The following is a 20,331-nucleotide window of genomic DNA, read 5'->3' as shown; positions in this document are numbered from 1 at the left end:
GCGAGGAAAAAAGCAAGGACACATTTCAATCCTCTGTCCCAGAGTGAAGATGATGACACCAGATTAGATGTATACAGTGCTGTAGTGGTTTTTTGAGAAGTGTTTGTATTCTGAATTTATGCCCCCAATTTTCTTAAGCGGCCTAGCAAAGGATGAACGCCAAACAGTGACGTGTAAGACTAGTCTTGCATATTTAGCTCACCCCAGAATGGGTCAGTAGTATTTGCACATTGTCACTTAACTTCTGCTGCTTGACTTCATGAACTAAGGAAAATAATATAGCCACAGAAGAAGATCCATACTGGCCCACAGACTATAGGAAGAGACAACTACATAATTATGAATTTTGAGTGAAATATTCCTTATTCCTTAGTCCATCCACACATGAAAAGTGAACAAATATTCTCTCACCACAAGTAGTCTCGCCAGTAGTTTATTTTGTAAACTATCTCTTGGAACAGCTGCTTTGCAACAGATAGTGTAGACCAGAGTGTGCCACCATTATATGTTTAAGGGGCATTTAGCAAATATTACTGGTCCTACAATATAAGATATATTCAAGATAAAGCAAGCATGGTGTTTCAGTTAGAGAATAGTTTATTTTTACCAAACATTAAAATATCATCATTCAAAGAATTCATCAATATATTCAAAACAATATGTTTAAAAAATAACAATATTCAGTTAAATATAATGAACAAAACATACATTTTACAACATATTCATGAGAACAACAGTGATATACTCTCTCAACCCAACGCAGGTTCTACCTAAACTTGTATCCCAACCAGGGGTTATTGGATTTGTTTGGCTGTCCGCAGGTCTGTCCAGTCATTACTGGTGTCTACAAAACAACAACAATAACATGAGAGATTGAATTATAGGCAATAAATGTAACATCTAAACATTTAAATTTCTTTGTCATTGAATTATTCATTCAAGAGATTTGTTCAAAAACACTGAATCACCCAATAATGAAACAAGTGAAATCTGAGTGAGTCATTGAATCATTCATTAAATTTTTTTTTGTTTTTTTGCTATTTTGTTTAGTTGTTTGCTCAGAATCATGGGAGATTTGTGATCTCTGTTTGAAACAATGACATACAGTGAGCCAAATGGTAATTTTGAGCCCTGACATGTTATTAAAATAATTTACAAGCTCCTGTTAATAAAAAGTGCCCATCTTAGTTGACATCTTCATTCGAAGTTGTAGTTGAAGAGGCATCCTCTCTGATTGTTTTGGGGGACGGAGGGGGAGCGTGTGGCTATCTTTAGCTGAGCTATTGGCCAACAGCACCGTTGTAGCATAGCGAGGTCGTTTGTAATCCTGAAAAGATCTTTCCTATTCGTTTCATTAATTAAATATTCCAAAGGTCATATTTTGAAATGGCGTGAGCATTGGCAAAATGACAGGCAACAAATCAGGTAGTGATTGACAGGTAGTGATTGACCATTGATTGTACCCTAGCCCAGTGGCGATGGGGGTGGGGGGTGTCACTTTCACACTCATACAAGATCTTGACCAAAAATTGAGCCACCTCTTGATGAAAATAACATCACAATATTTATTTCTTCAAGAGGTGCATTGAGCACTCTGTAAAGTGTACTCCGGCACATCCCAAAGCACATTCAATTAATTTAAGGTCTGGACTCAGAGGTGCCAATTCATGTGTGAAAATGATTCTTCATGCTCCTCCCATCCACAATTTGAGCCTGATGAATCCTGGAATATGACCATGATGTGTCTTCCTACATGGTTGTTTAAGAAATGAAAAGCTACACACTCCATCAATTAGGGATAAAAGAACTGTTGCCAAACAAATCACTACAATAATGATCCAGTCATAGTTTTTGCCTATTTAAACCCAAACAGTGACTTTTTTTGTCAGTTTAATGTGACAAAAGCATTTATCGATATATATTTATCGATAAGTGTGCACTCCTTTGTGAATTATTATTAAAAGCTAATTTGATATGGTCTGTTAATAGTCCATTTTTGACTGGCATAAAAATGAACAAATCAAACAGGTAAAAGTGAAGTGAAACGCTTTCCACAAACACATATTAGACATCTGCGTGAACTTTCAGGTGTTTTTCAGAATTGATGCTGAAGTAAATTTTTTTAATTAAATGAAGTTTTTACATTAAACAATCACAGTTAAACATGTTTTCTCCAGACAAAATGTTTTTTTTCCCCGTTTATTCCCCATAATTGCATGTACTGTCAGAACACAATATAGTACACTTAGTAAATAAGTAAACGACATCAATATATCTAATTCTAGAAAGTCCTGCTCAGACACAAGCCATCCTGACAGATACTGAAAACTAACCAGTAGGAAAGAAACAAATAATTATTTACACTGTAAGAATTTGTTCTGAAACTTCAAACACCACTCTTTTAGTTTCTTGATCAGACTACAAACAAGTCTTTCTAGTTCACCAAATTGACAAAGTTAAACTAGATGATATTGTGCTTTTGGTAGCAACTCCATATTTTGTTCATCTCACAACATTTACTTTACTGTATTTGACATCAAAATGAAATATTGCTCACTGCGACAACTTATGATATTTCTTCATGTGCCTCAGAAAGTTTTTTGAATATCTAAAACTCTCTCCACATTGAGTACAGCAGTACAACCTCTCTCCAGTGTGAACTCGCTCGTGTGATTTCAGTGATCCCAACCAACTGAAACTCTTGTCACAATATGAGCACTTGTAAGGTTTTTCTCCATTGTGAATTCTTTGGTGCCGTTTCAGATGACTAGATGTAGTAAAGCTCTTCCCGCAGTCAAAGCACATATGAACTCTCACTTAGCTATGTGTTTTCTTGTGATGTTTAAAACAGCTAAGTCGTGAAAAACTCTTTCCACAGAGAGAACACACATAAGGCCTCTCATCTGAACGAATTTTCAGGTGTCGGTTTAGATGTGATGATGAATTAAAATCTTTACCACACTGATCACAGTTAAATGGCTTTTCTCCAGAGTGAATAAACAGATGAATTGTTAAACCTGCTGCATCTTTGAAACTCTTCCCACACTGAGTACAGCAGTACGGCTTCTCTCCAGTATGAACTCGCTCGTGTGATTTCAGTGATACCAACCAACTGAAACTCTTGTCACAAACTGAGCACTTGTAAGGTCTTTTCCCAGTATGAACTCTCTGGTGCTGTTTCAGATCACCAGATGCAGTAAAGCTCTTCCCACAGTCACAACACACATGATCTTTCACTTCATTATGTCTTTTCTGGTGCCGTTTAAAACTGTCCAGTCGTGAAAAACTCTTTCCACAGAAAGAACACACATAAGGCCTCTCAACTGAATGAACTTTCAGGTGTTTTTTTACATGTGATAATGAATTAAAATCTTTACCACACTGATCACAGTTAAATGGTTTTTCTCCAGAGTGATGGAGCAGATGATTACGGAGACTAGATGCGTCAGAAAAACTCTTTTCACACTGAGTGCATGTATACGGTTTCTCTCCAGTGTGAATTCTTATGTGTGTCTTAAGGTTTCCTTTTAGTGTGAAACTCTTTCCACACTGAGTACAAGTGTGTCTCTTTTTGGCTTTTGTTCCTGTAATTTTTAAGTTATGATTTTCCTCAATTTCCTCAAGTTCTTTGCGTTGCTCTTTCACTTCCTTTTTCAGTTCTTTCACTTCCATCTGATCTAAAATAGATATAAAATTATAATCAGTTCAAATGAACCTGATTTAATAGCAGAAATCAACAGAAGTCAGGTATCAGATCTTTGATGTGCTAAATTCAGTTCTGTCATTCTCGTTAATACAATCAAAATGTGTTTGACAACTGTTATAGCCTACAAGATTATGCTTAAAAGTATATAAAAGATGATGATTAAAATTATATAAGCATTTCTGCATCAGTTATCATTCATATACTGCTTATTAATTCACATCTACCAAAGCAGTCAACAATGAAGAATCAAGAATGGACACCAACCTATTTGTTCCTCAGTTTCTTCATGTTTTATTCTGGATGGTTCTGGATCACTCATGTCTTCAATCTCCACTTTAATAAACTCCATCTTTAACAGTCACACAGATTTCAGCTGCTACACCTGGAGTTTGTCCTTCTCTTGTAGGATGATGTGAATATTCCCAGTATTTATTGGTGAATTGTTGTGGGAGGAGCTTCACTGCAGGTGTGAACTGTGATCACTGTGTGATACTGACGCCCACAGGACCACATCTGGAAAAATCAAAAAGAAGTTACTGAATTGATACTGGATTACTTTAAGAGTGAACACATATGGTGCCTTTAATTTAGTTCAAATATAAATTACTTTGATGGTTACATATTAGTAGCATATAAAACTGCTATAGGGCACAGGCTATACTATTCAATTAATTTCTAAACTAATCAGAAATCTAACAAGATGACAAAAATCCACGTAATATGCAATATGCACAGACTGAATAGAGGAAGGCATAAGTAACAATTCTTCAAATTCTACATTTTGCTTTAGTAGCAAAGTTGTTTTGAAACAAAGCCAATGTCTGGTAATGTTTTAAACTGTACAATGACGATAAAAATACTATTTAAACAACTTTACATTTCAAATAATACCAGTTTTGACAAAACCAAAATTATTTTTAAAATGTTTAACCTCACATATGAGCATAATAAATTATTATATATGTAATGTTGAACAAAGACGGCAGACTGGCTGAATGAAAATGCAAATTCACTCTCTGACAGAAGGTGGCGCTTATGGAAAAGCAGAAATACAGCGGTTACTCCTGAACACAGGCAGAGCTGCGCTTATAAACACTACTTTATTAGGCATCATAATGAAGAAAGATAAAAAATATTACATCAAAACTTCTGAAAACAGCCATTTCCTTTCAGACATTGAAATGAAGAAGTCCTTCGATCGACTCTAATCACATAAATTGTGTATTTCAGTGTCAGAAAAGAGAGATGTCAGGTATGGTTTCTGCAGCCTTTAATAGTATTTTTAGTCATGTACTTTAACCTGAGAGGTAAAACATTAAAACACACATTAATAGGTGATTATCACATAAAGTGACAATCTTATAGTTTATCTGACACTAATGACGAGCTTGATGAGCCAATTTACAGAAGATCTCAGACATCACCATAATGAATGAGGTGAAAACAGCGACTATTGAATGAGATAAAGCTTTTCAGCAGCTCAGTTAAACGTTATAGCTCTGTCATTTTTGTTGACTCTTAATTTGCTAATTGACATTCACAGGGTTTTGTTTCTTTATGTTGTTTTGCACTAGGGCCTATTCTCAATCATTCAAAATGGTGATTCATCCAGTAATGAAACAAGTGGTGCTGCACAGACCGATCGATGTACGACATCAAAATACTGTGATCCGCTCTAATTGTTCTTGCAGCACTTTGATGTCCTACACTGATTGGTCTGAGCAGCAATGCTTCAAGTCGAACAAATGAGTGAGTCATTGAATCATTCATTCAAACATTGAGCAATAAAGCCGAGATGAAGAGTACATTGTCGTATCCTGTGTGTAGATTCTTACATTTAATTGAACTGTCAGCAAAGAGTTAAATCAAAGCATATAATTGGCAGAAATAATCCAACATGTTCAATTAACAATAAAGATTACTCACTAAACACAAAGGAAAACTGACACCCGTCTGTGGTCTCCCTGTGGCTTACATTATTAGAAGTTTAGTGTTCAGTGATTAATTTACACCAAAATAAAACATCTATGCCTTAATCTCCGAAAACATTATTTTTGTCCTACTTTTAATAAAGAACTCAGTGCCGACTCATTTTCCATCAGATATTTTTTGTGAATTGGAATGTGAGGGAACATGAAGAATAATTTTCACACTCATACAAGATCTTGACCAAAAATTGATGCATCTCTTGATGAAAATAACATCACAATATTTATTTCCACCAAGAGGTGATTCAATTTTTGGTCAAGAACTTGTATTGACAATGCAAGAGTCCAGCACTCCTCCAGCACATCCCAAAGACTTTCAATGAATTTAAGGTCTGGATTCAGAGGTGCCAATTCATGTGTGAAATGATTCTTCATGCTCCCTCCCAACCATTCATTAACAATTTGAGCCTGATGGATCCTGGAATATAGCCATGATGTGTCTTCCTACACGGTTGTTTAAGATATGAAAAGCTACACACTCCATCAATTAGGCTTAGAAGAACTGTTGCCAAACAAATAACATGCTAGAAACATCATAATCACTGCAATAATGATCCAATCATAGACTCTTAAGCATTTGCCTATATACATTTACATTGTCATTTAGCAAGGATTTTTTTTAAATAGATGGAGAGAGAATAGAAATAGAGAATAGAAAAGAAAAAATAACCCAAACAGCGACTTTTGTTTGTTTGTTTGACAGGGCAGTGTCTGTTGCCAGATTGTACTTTCTTGTACATCACACAAATTTATAAAAAAGTGGAAAAAATCATTACAGTGAAATCTTTGCCCTTGTATCTTGACTTTTGATGTATTTTCTGCTCCAGTATAACAGAAAACAGTAAGAGTATTTTAACAGTACATTATTTTAGAAGAAACTATCATTCATTCTCAAAAACATATTTAACAATATTTTTCTAAGTGTGTATTCCTTTATGAAATAATATTAAAACCTAATTTGATAAGGTCTGTTAATAACCCATCATTTTTGACTGGCATAAAAATGAACAAATCAAACAGGTAAAAGTGAAGTGAAACTCTTTCCACAAACACATATTAGACATCTGCGTGAACTTTCAGGTGTTTTTCAGAATTGATGCTGAAGTAAAGTTTTTACATTAAACAATCACAGTTAAACATGTTTTCTTAAGACCAATTTTTTCTTTGTTTATTCCCCATAATTGCATGTGTTATCAAAACACAATATTGTACACTTATTAAATAAGTAAATGACATCAATATATCTAATTCTAGAAAGTCCTGCTCAGGACACAAGCCATCCTGACAGATACTGAAAACTAACCAGTAGGAAAGAAACAAATTGTTCTGAAGCTTTAAACACCACTCTTCTAGTTTCTTGATCAGACTACAAACAAAGTTAAAGTAGATGATATTGTGCTTTTGGGAACAACTCTATAATTTGTTCATCTCATAACATTTACTTTACTGTATTTGTCATGAAAATGAAATGTTGCTCACTGCGACAACTTATGGTATTTCTTCATGTGCCTGAGAAGGCTTACTGAATGTCTAAACCACTTCTCACATGGAGTACAGTACAACCTCTCTCCAGTGTGAACTTGCTCATGTGATTTCAGGTTTCCAGACTGAGTGAAACTCTTGTCACAATATGAGCACTTGTAAGGTTTTTCTCCAGTATGAATTCTTTGGTGCCGTTTCAGAGACTCAGCTGTAGTAAAGCTCTTCCCACAATCACAACACACATGATCTCTCACTTCATTATGTGTTTTCTGGTGCCGTTTAAAACTGTTCAACCGTGAAAAACTCTTTCCACAGAGAGAACACACATAAGGCTTCTCATCTGAATGAACTTTCAGGTGTTGGTTTAGATGTGATGGTGAATTAAATTCTTTACCACACTGATCACAGTTAAATGTTTTTTCTCCAGAGTGAATGCGCAGATGATATTTTAAACCTGTTGCATCTTTGAAACTCTTCTCACACTGAGTACAGTAGTACGGCTTCTCTCCAGTATGAACTCGCTCGTGTGATTTCAGGTTTCCAGACTGAGTGAAACTCTTGTCACAATATGAGCACTTGTAAGGTTTTTCTCCAGTATGAATTCTTTGATGTTGTTTCATATTGTCAGCTGTAGTAAAGCTCTTCCCACAGTCCAAACACACATGATCTCTCACTTCATCATGTGTTTTCTGGTGCAGTTTACAATGTTCCAGCCGTGAAAAACTCTTTCCACAGAGAGAACACACATAAGGCCTCTCATCTGAATGAACTTTCAGGTGTTGTTTTAGATTTGATGATGAAATAAAATCTTTACCACACTGATCACAGTTAAATGGTTTCTCTCCAGTGTGAACTCTCTTGTGTACGTTAAGGTTTCCTTTTTGTCTGAAACTCTTTCCACACTGTGAGCAGGTGTGCAGCTTTTTGGCTTTTGTTCCTTGAATTCTAAAGTTATGATGTTCCTCCTCAATTTCCTCCAGTTCTTTTCTTTGCTCTTTCACTTCCATCTGATCTAAAATATACACAAAATCATAATCAGTTCAAGTGAACCTGATTTAATAGCAGAAAGCCACAGAAATCGGGTATCAGATCTTTGATGTGCTAAATTCAGTTCTGTCATTCTCTTGTTAATATGGTAAAAAAGTGTTTGACAACTGCCTACAAGATTATGATTAAAAGTATATAAAAGATTATTAAAATTATATAAGCATTTCTGCATCAGTTATCATTCATATACTGCTTATTATTTCACAGCTACCAAAGCAGTCAACAATGACGAATCAAGAATGGACACCAACCTATTTGTTCCTCAGTATCTTCATGTTTTATTCTGGATGGTTCTGGATCACTCATGTCTTCAATCTCCTCTTTAATAAACTCCATCTTTAACAGTCACACAGATTTCAGCTGTTACACCTGGAGTTTGTCCTTCTCTTGTAGGATGATGTGAATATTCCCAGTATTTATTGGTGAATTGTTGTGGGAGGAGCTTCACTGCAGGTGTGAACTGTGATCACTGTGTGATATTGACGCCCACAGGACCACATCTGGAAAAATCAGAGATAAGTTACTGAATTTATACTGGATTACTTTAACAGCAAACACATATCATGTCTTTAATTTAGTTAGGATTTTTAATGGTTACATATTAGTAGCATATAAATCATTATATATGTAATGTTTTATGTACAAAAAGGGCAGACAGGCTGAATGAAAATGTAAATTCACTCTCTGACAAAAGGTGGCGCTTATGGAAAAGCGGAAATACAGCGGTTACTCCTGAACACAAGCAGCGCTGCGCTTATAAACACTACTTTATTAGGCATCATACTGAGGAAAGACAAAAAGATGTCATCGACTTTTATGAAGTGTTGTTATTAGCCACACCCTGCTTCATTAGGAAATGCAACTTTTCTGTGACGTGTACCTCTTCTATGTATAGACAACGTAATAATTGTTCTTTAAGAAGAAAAGACAACTGCGATTTGAAAAGAAAAGCGTTTATTGGGATGGTTTATAAAGAGAAAAGATAACTTCATGATAACTGTTTATTGTAAGATAACTGGTTCATGGTAACTGTTTATTATAAGATAACTTGCTCATGATAACTGTTTATAAGAAAAACAAGACAACTGTTTTTTGTAAAAGTGTTTAATAAGATAATTGCTTATTAAGTAAGACAACTGTTTTTTGTAAAAATGTTTAATAAAGAGCATGCTAGTAGAATAGTAAGGAAATAACGTACTAGTAAGAAAGGCAGTTATTACCGTTGAATGATGTCTTGAAGACGAGGCGCAGGACACAGCAAAGTAGAAGAATCCAGAACCAAAGAGAAGGCCTTTATATAGACGAGTCCTGGGAAGATTCCTGGAACTCATAGGAGGGGAATTCCAAAGAAGATGACTTCAAGAGGTCAGATTGTCTATAAAAGGCTGGAAGATGAAGAGAACAGCAGAGGCTACTTCGCACCTGTAGAACTTCTCTGACACCATAACCAACGCTGATGTTGCCTTGACTGGAGAATTTTTTGATCTTTATACTTTATTTTATTACTTGTATAGAATGTTTGTAGAATATATGTAATGCTAGAAATATTAATTGTAATAAATTAATTTATATCTTTATAACTAAACTCGGCCTCACATGGCATTAATTTACCCGTCCCTCTACCCGTCTAGGGGTCGGGAGGGGAAGTAACAAAGGAAAAAGCGTTAAAGAAATGGGGGGAAAAAGTAAAGAGATAGGAAAAAAGTAAGGACACACTTCAATCATCTGTCCCAGATTGAAGATGATGACATCAAATTAGATGTATATGAACAAAAGGGGTTTTATTTATAAAATAAGCTTTTGGGAGCAACTCCTTATTTTGTTAATCTCACAACATTTACTTGACTGTATTTGACATGAAAATGAAATGTTGCTCACTGTGACGACGTATGATATTTCTTCATGTGCCTGAGAAAGCTTTTTGAATATCTAAAACTCTCTCCACACAGAATACAGTTGTACGGCCTCTCTCCAGTATGAAGTCGCTCATGTGATTTTAGTGATCCCAACCGAGTGAAACTCTTGTCACAATATGAGCACTTGTAAGGTTTTTCTCCAGTATGAATTCTTTGGTGCCGTTTCAGTTCACCAGATGTAGTAAAGCTCTTCCCACAGTCAAAGCACACATGATCTTTCACTTCATTATGTGTTTTCTGGTGCAGTTTTAAACTGCTCAGCCATGAAAAACTCTTTCCACAGAAAGAACACACATAAGGTCTCTCACCTGAATGAACTTTCAGGTGTCGGTTTAGATCTGATGATGAAATAAAATCTTTACCACACTGATCACAGTTGAATCGTTTTTCTCCAGAGTGAATGTGCAGATGTTTATTCAGACTTGATGCTTGAGAAAAACTCTTTTCACACTGAGTGCATGTATATGGTTTCTCTCCAGTGTGAACTCTCATGTGTCTGTTAAGGGTTCCTTTTAGTGTGAAACTCTTTCCACACTGTGAGCAGGTGTGCAGCTTTTTGGCTTTTGTTTCTTGAATTCTAAAGTTACGACGTTCCTCCTTAATTTCCTCCAGTTCTTTTCTTTGCTCTTTCACTTCCATCTGATCTAAAATAGACATAAAATTATGATCAGTTCAAGTGAACCTGAATCAGGTATCAGATCTTTGATGTGCTAAATTCAGTTCATTCATTCTCGTTAATATGATCAAAATGTGTTTGACAACTGTTATAGCCTACAAGATTATGATTAAAAGTATATAAAAGATTATTAAAATTATATAAGCACTTCTGCATCAGTTATTATTCATATACTGCTTATTATTTCACAGCTACCAAAGCAGTCAACAATGAAGAATCACGAATAGACACCAACCTATTTGTTTCTCAGTTTCTTCATGTTTTATTCTGGATGGTTCTGGATCACTCATGTCTTCAATCTCCTCTTTAATAAACTCCATCTTTAACAGTCACACAGATTTCAGCTGCTACACCTGGAGTTTGTCCTTCTCTTGTAGGATGATGTGAATATTCCCAGTGTTTATTGGTGAATTGTTGTGGGAGGAGCTTCACTGCAGGTGTGAACTGATCAACACAGGCTCATTGGAAAAACGTACCCGTGTCGACATTTTTGCAAAACGTACAACTAACTGCAGTTTCTAACAGAAATGAACACTAGAGGCACTAAAAAAGCAAGCACTTTTAACCGTTTTCACACACAATTATGATTACAGGGCCAGAATATGAATTAATAAAGACTGGTTTTCACAGGGCTCCTTGCGCAATAATGTTACCTCAAAACAGTGCATGATTTGTCAATGAATATATTTTGGAGTTTGCATCACTTACCCAGCTCCAGATGTTCAATTTTCCTGATGTAATAAGCTTGCTCAGTAGCAGTACAGAACTCTTACCTACTTCCGATGCGAAAAGCTCGGGTACGAATCCCAGGAAAGACGATTCACGGTAAAAGAGCTCAAAGACGAGTTCAAAAACAAGCTAAAATGCCATAGTTACGATTGTGCTTTTCTGTCACATTTGCTTTTGTTAACACTATTGGGTAGGTTATGTTATTAAATGTAATGGAGCACTAAGCTTTTAGCGACACTCACCGGCCATTTAAATTCAGAACTGCGGTGAAACTTACAAACATAATAAAATGTTACCATATTCACATTCATCTGTTCTGGAAAAAAAAAAAGGTTCACACAGGTACTCTTTTCTAATGAGGCTGGGCTGTAACTGATCACTGTGTGATACACAGGACCACATCTGGTAGAATTTTTTAAAAATGAATTTAAATTAATTGAACATGTCTATTTTATTATAGAAATATAGACAATTTGAATGCGGTTACATATTAGTTGCATTTAACACAAGCTTTGTTTAATTATTTAATTACAAAGTCTGAGAGAAACAACAGTGCCGCCGTGTTTAAATGAGCTGCTGAAACGCCTTTGTCTCCAATAGTCCCCCTCATTCATAGTTTCACCTCATTCATTATGGTAATGTCTGAGTAAAATTGGCATGTTAAGCACATTTTATTGGTGTCAACACACAGCGCAGTCAGAGAGAGTCTGTGAAAAACTCTCTACCAACATATTACACTCTAATAATAAACCAGGACACATTTCATTACATTAGTACTTAAACACGTAAACTCTGGAGCTGGTTAATGTTAAACTCTGAGAAAAAAATCTCTCACCTGCAGACTGGAAATATACGGCATCCGAAGAAAATATTCCACATTTGTCCTTCATTCACGATCGTTAACAGCGTCGCTTGGTGAAAGTTTCAGCACTCGTCTCGTCTCTCGCGCTTCTCTCTTCTGCGCATCCTCAGTGCGCACGGTGTCATGTTTCTTAAAGGGGCCGCACATTCTTAAGTAAATCACATTTCGTCACTGATACGGAGTAAATACATTATATTCATACATATGACTTCGACAATCTAGACCCATAAACTGGGGTAATCAAATGTTATCATTATCAACAAAAATCTATCTTTTCGTTGACAGACTTTTCACTAAAATTAAAGTTACTCAATAATAACTTGTTTATTCAGCAGTTGCGTAAAATCAATTTCATATTGTAATCACATAATCTGGAAAACAGTATTTTGCTTGTATATGTTGCTTGGTTTTATGATACTTGCTTGTATTCATCATAGATCATATAATTATAAAAAAACAGAAAAAAACTCATTACAGGGTAAAAATCTCGAAATATGGGGGCATTTTTTTTTATTATTTGTACGCGTTTGCATTTTTTATGGCATTTCTGCCCCAGTGTGACAGGAAACAGTAACAGTGTAATATAAAGTATAATATAAACAGTATAATATAAAAATAAAAAGAGACAGTAGAGGGAGATAAATTACGCTAAATTAATTTATTTAGTGGGGATATGCTAATGTTTGTACACGGCATGTTAAAAAGTTTGCTGCGCCCCGAGACGATGACATTCTGTGATTAAATAAAATTAACTTGTTCACACGCTCCACAGCGCCACCCAGTGCATTTAGTTTTAACTCTGAGTTTTAGTTTGCGTGCTTAGGATTTATCATGGATTCACTGAATTTACGGCCAGCAAAGCAACATTATTATTTTTTGAATAATTATTATAGATCGAATACTCGACTATTTGTTCACACCCCTAGTTATTACATTTTGCATGTTTTCTTTTCGATCTACTTTCTTAACCAACTTTGTTGCTTCTGCATATGTCAACCCTTCTGAAATCTTGACGTTTTGAATTTTCACTGCTTCTTTCCTCACACGACACCCACCATAGCCAACGCTGTGTACCTCCGCAATTACAACATTTGGGTTTCAAACCCTGTCCACATTTTCCATATTCATGTTCTCCACTTTACCTCGCACAACGCTGCTTCCCCTTAAAAATACCTGGCACATGCCTGTACTTTTGACAATTAAAGCATCTAAGGGTTACCACTAATCGTAGTTAATTTGTACGGACATCACACGTCATCAGTCTGTTCCGTAAAGCTATGCAGAGTTGTAGAAACACAGTCACAGACTGCTGCAAACAAACAGCAGCTGCCTCTTACAGTTCATCCTGAACCAAAACGAACTTTGGCTGTGTTCACGCCATTTCATAGCCGTAATTACAAGATGGAAACCTGTGACGTTTTACCCAGAGCTGATCACATCCTCAGTCTTGCATTTAAGCGTTCCTATGTCAACACTATCAATGCCAAAATGAATCCGCAGCAGTCAGGTGGTTCAAGTAAGAGTTCTGTTAGTTGTTTACATTCATTATTATTGTAATGTTATTTGCTTCTTATTCTTCATGTTATTTGTAATTTAAATCCGTCTCTCGTCTTGTGACACTTTGCAGACTCTGTTCTGGATGTGTGCATTCATGTGTTTTGAAGGAACTCTCTCCAGTGACAGTCCAAACAGTTTTCAGTCTGAGAAACAGAAATCCAGAAAAACTTGCTTTATTTTATGAAATATGCAGAGCTAAATATGGATATCAGACAGTCCGTTAAGAGACGAGACATGCTGACAGATAAAATACATAATTGTGATAGCCTACGTCTATGATTTGTCTGATTTCTTCAAGCCGTCGTATTTACCATGTTTACTATGGTAATAGCACACATAGTCTTGGTGATCAGAATCCACATCGGATCACAAACAGAAGTTATTTCAAACACTTGCTGCTGTCTGAAAGTGAGTTTTGAGCTAAAATGATTTTAAAAGTCTTTAATGCTGATGTTAGCTGGTAGCCTATATGTAATCATCCATGGCGCCTCCGTCTCCACACACAGATAAACTCCGCCTTTGTTCGTAACCACTCCAAGCCCGAGCTGGCCGTTGGCCCTGAGGAAGCCCCAACGAGGCACGATCAAGCCCCGGAAGTGACAGTGGAAATGCGACTGGCCCTGGCACGCACTAGCACGCCCGCTTTAGGCCCAACAGTGGAAACGCGGATAAAGCTAGCTTGCTATTGCTAGCCTTTCCAAAATTGCCTACCCTACCTTTAAATGAACTTAAACAGTTGATTCACAGTTTATTACTGACTGTTCACTTGTCTTGAGCTTTATTAGTTAGGCTAGTAGTTTTTGCTCTGGATTCAAGGTATATAAAGTGTTATATATATGGAAAGCAAAGTTACAAAACAAAACTCCTATAATGACTCCCATCCATTTGTTTTTTTTTCTAAGTGTGCAAGAAGGTTTTTGTTCTACAAATGATATTTTATACCTACTGCCTGTTCTTCTTGTCTTCCATCCTTACAGAAAAGCAGCAACTTTCTGTTCCATAACATTTTCGCATTTTAAATTTTCCATATCACTTTTTTAAGGGCTTTAATTATTTTAAACAGGTTCAATGCAGTCATATAACCTGACATGAATTTTTTCATTACCTTATATTCTACGTTCTCCCTTTCACTATCCGATCCTGAAAGTTGACTCCAGGGCTGCGTCCGAAATCGCATACTCTAAATAAGTAATTACTTATTCAAAATAAGTACCTAACGGCTGCTAAAAAGTATGTTCTAAATAGTATGTGTGTAGAATGAAATCCGGACATACTACATTCGCCATGTTGTCATCATTACTACTCATTTATGAGTACTGTAAACATACTTCTTTTGTCACATACTGTTTTTTGCCTTCTATAGTATGGAAGTACCTCCTCTTTCTCCACCACAACATTCATTCTCCATTTCCAGTTCACTTTCTAATCCTCTCTGGTCCAGTCACAACAAAAGTGTTGCCAACTACATCTAAGATGCGTTTGCGCCACCTACTGGAGTGTAGAGCACTGTGTATGGGAAAAGGGAATAAATCCCCCAATCCTGTTATTCTGGCCTGATGATTTGATTTAATTTCTAAATGCATTATATACTTTAAACTTTTTAGGCATTATTTAGAAGAATCTGAAGCAGAGGAGTCATTGCACTTTTAAACTTGAAATAAAAATAATATTAATAACAATTTAAATAATTTTGGCCTATTTGGAAATAAGTCATGTTACAGCCCTTGGACAGTCAAGATATTTCAATTTCTTCAATATAAGAAGAAAACTTTGGAGTAGATGTGTTAAAATCAGATTAAACAAAAGAATCAAAACTGTTTGTCCTGTAAATCCTTCCTATATTTGTACACAACTTAATGCAGAAGTTTTACTGGAATCAAGAAAACAAATCAACTTTATTTTTCAGTTTGTTTATTGTTCAATATTTTGCATTTACTGAAAGTGTTACCACATTGATTTAAAGAATAAAACTGGACACAAACCTGATCATTATCAAATATATTTACTACAGTATTACTGTTTAAACACACTGATGTTATTAAACCACATCCATTCTCAATCAAAACAAGGTGTCATGTTTCCTCATAATTTTATGTACAATTATTATTTTATTTTACACTGTAAATGTTGACTGGTAAATCTTGAGTATTTCAAGTTTTCCAAGCATTTCAACAAATTCACAGCATTAAACCAGATGACATTGTGCTTTTGGGAGCAACTCCATATTTTGTTTATTTAACGTATTTGACATGAAAATGAATGAAGCTCACTGTGATGCATTCTCATGACATTTTTTCAAATGAGTGTGAAGACTTGATAAATGTCTAAAACTCTCTCCACACTGAGTACAGTGGTACGGCTTCTCTCCAGTATGAAGTCGCTCGTGCGATTTCAGGTGTCCCAACCGACGGAAACTCTTGTCACAAGATGAGCACTTGTAAGGTCTTTCTCCAGTATGAATTCTTTGGTGCTGTTTCAAATGTACAGATGCAATGTAACTCTTCCCACACTCCAAACACACATGATCTCTCACACCGGTGTGTATTTTCTGGTGCTGCTTATAATGAGTCATATGTAAAAAACTCTTTCCACAAAAAGAACACACGTAAGGCCTCTCATTTGTATGAATTTTTAGATGTTTCTGAAGACTTGACAACAAATGAAAATCTTTACCACACTGATCACAATTAAATGGCTTTTCTCCAGTGTGAACACGCATATGATTTCTGAAACCTGGTGCGTGTTTGAAACTCTTCTCACACTGAGTACACTGGTACGGCTTCTCTCCAGTATGAACTCGCTCGTGTGATTTCAGTTGTCCTATCTGAGCAAAACTCTTGTCACAAACTGAGCACTTGTGAGGTTTTTCTCCAGTATGAATTCGTTGGTGCTGTTTCAGATGACTAGATGTAGTAAAGCTCTTCCCACAGTCCAAACACACATGATCTCTCACTTCATCATGTGTTTTCTGGTGCTGTTTAAAACTGTTTAGCCGTGGAAAACTTTTTCCACAGAGAGAACACACATAAGGCTTCTCACCTGAATGAACTTTCAGGTGTTTTTTAAGATGTGATGCTGAAATAAATTTTTTGCCACACTGATCACAGTTAAATGGCTTTTCTCCAGAGTGAACACGCAGATGATAACTGAGACTTGATGAATGAAAAAAACTCTTTCCACACTGAGAGCAGGTGTGCAGAATTTTCCGTTTTCTTTGAGTTTTTAAGTTACACTGTTCCTCAACTTTATTCAGTTCATGTCCTTGTTTCACATCCTTCCAGTCTAAAATAAAATATTATGTGGTTAAAATCAGTTCCAGTGAACTACATTTAATAGCAGAAGAGAACAGGCAGATACCTGATGTCTGTAATATCAAGTATCAGATCTTTGATGTGCCAAATGTTAGTTCAGTCGTTCTCATATTAATACAATCAAAGTGTGGTTGACAACAGCTATATATAATCATGATCATTTAAATGCACTTCTGTATAATAAATCTGTTGAACTTAAGTTTTAATGTTTCTCAGAAGTCAACAATGAAGAATCAGGAATGGACACCAACCTGTTTGTGTCTCTGCATCTTCATGTTTTATTCTGGATGGTTCTGGATCACTCATGTCTTCAATGTCCTCTTTAATAAACTCCATCTTTAACAGTCACACAGATTTCAGCTGCTACACCTGGAGTTTGTCCTTCTCTTTTAGGATGATGTGAATATTCCCAGTATTTATTGGTGAATTGTCGTGGGAGAGACACCAGATCTGTCAAATTCAAAAATAAGTTATTTAATTACTAAATTACTTTAATTACATTTAAATTAAGTAAACATATGTTTTCTGTCAGATAGAGTATTTTGAAACAGTTGCATTTAAAACAAGGTTTGTTTAATTCTTGTCCAAAGTCTGACAGATAATAACATATGCAAAATAACATGTTTTGAGGGACATGACATTTCTAAATATATGTTGATTATGTGTCTATTCAGAAGGACCTATAAGCAGCAACCTTTTTATTTTGGGTATACCATTTATGCCCCAGTTTACAAAATGGGGGTGTGCGCTAAGGGGTTAACTGAGCTGCTGAAAAGCCTCTTTGTCTCTAAATTTCCCTGTTTTCACCTCATTCATTATGGTGATGCCTGAGATCTGTAAACTGGCACATTAGGCCCATTTTATTGATGTGAACAGCTGAGACAGAGTCTGAGGAAAAACTCTCTGCCGACATAATTGATAATAAACCAGGACACAACGGGTTACATAACATTATACTTAAACATGTAAATTCTAGAGCTGAATAATGTTAAACTCTGTAATATAATCTGAGAAACATATCTCTCACCTGTAACGTTAGACTGGAAATAAATATACGGCATCAGACGAAAATATTCCACATTTGTCCTTCATTCACGATCATTAACAGCGCTTTCAGCTTCAACTGGAAAAAGTTTCAGCGCTCGTCTCTTTTCTCTCTTCTGTTTTGCCCACTAAAGCCCATTCAAAATGTCGCTAAGATAACGTCATGCTAATTAGCACATCAATGACGACATTACGTCGCGCCCCCTTTCCAGATTAACTTGTTTTCATCCTCTCATTATTTTTCTGTTTCTGTTGTCAGACAACGGGACGAATATGAAATAAGTGACTGAAACGCGACCCATACATGTAGTCACTTCCAAGCTGCTCTGCACTAAAATCCTGAATTATAATCGAGACCTTGCCTGACAAAATCACCATACATAATATAAAGATAGTTGCTTTGGTTTCGGTTATATTTACAAAAAATTATTGCTCAGGTAAGTAGCAACAGAATATCTATTTTCTTTCTTCCGACAGAGCTTACAGCCTCAATTGAATTCGCTGCTCCTTTCAGCCACTCTCTCTTCTGCGCATCCTCAGTACGCGCGGTCATTTTTCTTAAAGGGGCCGCAAATATTTAGAGGGTCATGAACTGCATTTTTTTTTTCCTATTCTGTTTTTAACCCTGTCTTCCAAACACTCCGTTTCGATGGGCGTGCACATTCCAGACTTGGAATTAAATGGCCACTGCTATGATTGGGTAACAGTTTTGAATATTAATTTTTTTTTAACATCCACACCATTACACATGTGGAATTGTTTTGAAAACTGTGTTGAAAAATATCTCATTACGTAGTTGAAACCTTTGCCAGCAACGTGAAACATTTATGCGTATCGAATATGCTTTATAAGTCTTGGTTGTGGCAAATAAAGTTTAAGCACTGAGTTACCACAGTTATAGTTGACATGATAATTTGGTGTGTTTTGTGTAAACGGAATTATGAATGAATGTACCATTGTTTGTCATTATTCATTCTTTTCGATAAAGTGAAAAACGTATACATTGTCATTTGCAGTGTTGTGTTTTAAATAAAATAAAACATGTTGTAATGTCTTATTGATGAAAAAACAGAAGATGTCTCTCTGAACAGCCTGTGTCAAACTTTGTGTTGTTTAAAAATCCAAAGAAAAATGAAAAGAACAAACGAACAGTGTCTTACTAACACGATCTGGAGCTTCATTGAAATAAAAGTTCATCCACGCCTTCATCATGATAGGATCACAAAAACTGTGATCCTAACACAAAAACTTGGCATCTTGTTATGCCTCCTCAGGTTGAGTTGAAGGTGGTGGTCCTTCATCCAGCAAGAAATGTCGGTCAGGCAGGCTGAGATGCGAGCAACTACCGTCGGATCGTCTGGCTGGAATGAGAGGTAGAGCTGTGTTTCATCAGCATAGCAGTGATAGGAAAAAACATGTTTCTGAATGACAGATCCTAGTGATCACTTGTAGATGGAGAAGTGGTCCAAGCACTGAACCCTGAGGCACCCCAGTAGCTAGATGTTGCAACTTAAGACACCTTACCCATCCACGACACCCTGAAGGACCTACCTAAGAAACTTGAACCATTGGAGTGAGGTTCCTGAGATGCCCTTCATCATGAGGGTTGACAGAGAGATCAATGACCTCTTATATTTAAAAAAGATATTCATTTATAATTTATATTCATTTATATATAAAGTCCCCCTGTAGTCAATAATTTTATCCCTTAAAACTCATCTTTGATCACCAAAATTACACGTTTAAATGTTTTTTTCCTGCAAAAATAAATTCTTAATGCCTTAAAATAGCTTCAATGTAACTCTACACCCTTGCCTCATTTAATATACTCGGATCTATGAATATGATAATTAGCCCCACCTCCACTCACTCACACAAGCTCAGATGAGATCAACTCGGTCAACTTACTGAGGTAAACGCTGCACAATGGTATCGCTTTTTACAACGTCGGACACATAACGGTAATTAATATGATTAGCATTTTACTTGACTCGATTTCAAACCACAGGTTTG

At 36.0% G+C, this 20,331-nt stretch overlaps 4 protein-coding genes and 1 pseudogene across 14 annotated transcripts in view; all 5 read right to left on the bottom strand.

Moving 5' to 3' along the window:
- The window catches only part of LOC127495725 (gastrula zinc finger protein XlCGF7.1-like), a 119,306-nt gene that overhangs the window by 81,261 nt on the left and 17,714 nt on the right, over positions 1 to 20,331 (bottom strand). For 2 of the 8 annotated variants that reach the window (XM_051862860.1, XM_051862873.1), the window contains exon 1: positions 4,089 to 4,211. The exons of 2 other annotated variants lie outside the window; for them this stretch is intronic. The gene's annotated coding sequence lies outside the window, so the exon portion shown is untranslated. 4 more of the 8 variants (XM_051862863.1, XM_051862868.1, XM_051862865.1 and 1 more) reach the window with 4 other exon arrangements.
- On the bottom strand, positions 2,153 to 4,108 carry LOC127495734 (zinc finger protein 501-like; annotated as a pseudogene).
- On the bottom strand, positions 4,807 to 8,648 carry LOC127495746 (zinc finger protein 239-like). Its single transcript, XM_051862977.1, has 2 exons — positions 8,475 to 8,648; positions 4,807 to 8,188 (listed from the first exon to the last, which is right to left on the bottom strand). Exons 1-2 carry the CDS (start codon positions 8,557 to 8,559, stop codon positions 7,170 to 7,172), a joined length of 1,104 nt encoding a protein of 367 aa, XP_051718937.1. The 5' UTR covers positions 8,560 to 8,648; the 3' UTR covers positions 4,807 to 7,169.
- Positions 9,629 to 20,331, bottom strand: part of LOC127495764 (gastrula zinc finger protein XlCGF7.1-like) — a 53,065-nt gene continuing 42,362 nt past the window's right edge. For 2 of the 3 annotated variants that reach the window (XM_051863021.1, XM_051863022.1), the window contains exons 2-3: positions 11,051 to 11,168; positions 9,629 to 10,783 (exon numbers count right to left, since the gene is read on the bottom strand). In XM_051863021.1, coding sequence (XP_051718981.1) covers positions 10,098 to 10,783; positions 11,051 to 11,135 — 771 coding nt within the window. In that variant the 5' untranslated portion in view covers positions 11,136 to 11,168 and the 3' untranslated portion in view covers positions 9,629 to 10,097. Of the gene's footprint in view, positions 10,784 to 11,050; positions 11,169 to 20,331 lie in introns of those variants that run through there. The other variant, XM_051863023.1, reaches the window with a different exon arrangement.
- On the bottom strand, positions 15,864 to 18,850 carry LOC127495747 (gastrula zinc finger protein XlCGF8.2DB-like). Of its 2 annotated transcripts, none has more exons than XM_051862979.1 (3): positions 18,803 to 18,850; positions 17,526 to 17,724; positions 15,864 to 17,245 (listed from the first exon to the last, which is right to left on the bottom strand). In XM_051862979.1, the coding sequence occupies exons 2-3, from the start codon at positions 17,608 to 17,610 to the stop codon at positions 16,230 to 16,232; spliced, it is 1,101 nt and encodes a 366-aa protein (XP_051718939.1). In that variant the 5' UTR covers positions 17,611 to 17,724; positions 18,803 to 18,850; the 3' UTR covers positions 15,864 to 16,229. The 2 variants fall into 2 exon arrangements, with proteins under 2 accessions (XP_051718939.1, XP_051718938.1); XM_051862978.1 differs by lacking the exon at positions 18,803 to 18,850 and adding an exon at positions 18,302 to 18,796.

Source organism: Ctenopharyngodon idella, chromosome 15, assembly GCF_019924925.1.
Source record: "Ctenopharyngodon idella isolate HZGC_01 chromosome 15, HZGC01, whole genome shotgun sequence".
In the NCBI taxonomy this organism is placed as follows: domain Eukaryota; kingdom Metazoa; phylum Chordata; class Actinopteri; order Cypriniformes; family Xenocyprididae; genus Ctenopharyngodon; species Ctenopharyngodon idella.
Note: the sequence above shows the minus strand (reverse complement) of the source record. Positions and strands in the feature narration are given on the sequence as shown.

Bases quoted from the DNA above. Each gene is read 5' to 3' on its own strand.
- LOC127495746 (XM_051862977.1), bottom strand. From the start codon at position 8,559: ATGGAGTTTATTAAAGAGGAGATTGAAGACATGAGTGATCCAGAACCA. The intron at 8,189-8,474 runs GTTGGTGTCCAT...TGTATATTTTAG, and splicing joins AGATACTGAGGAACAAATAG to ATCAGATGGAAGTGAAAGAG.
- LOC127495747 (XM_051862979.1), bottom strand. From the start codon at position 17,610: ATGGAGTTTATTAAAGAGGACATTGAAGACATGAGTGATCCAGAACCA. The intron at 17,246-17,525 runs GTTGGTGTCCAT...ATTTTATTTTAG, and splicing joins AGATGCAGAGACACAAACAG to ACTGGAAGGATGTGAAACAA.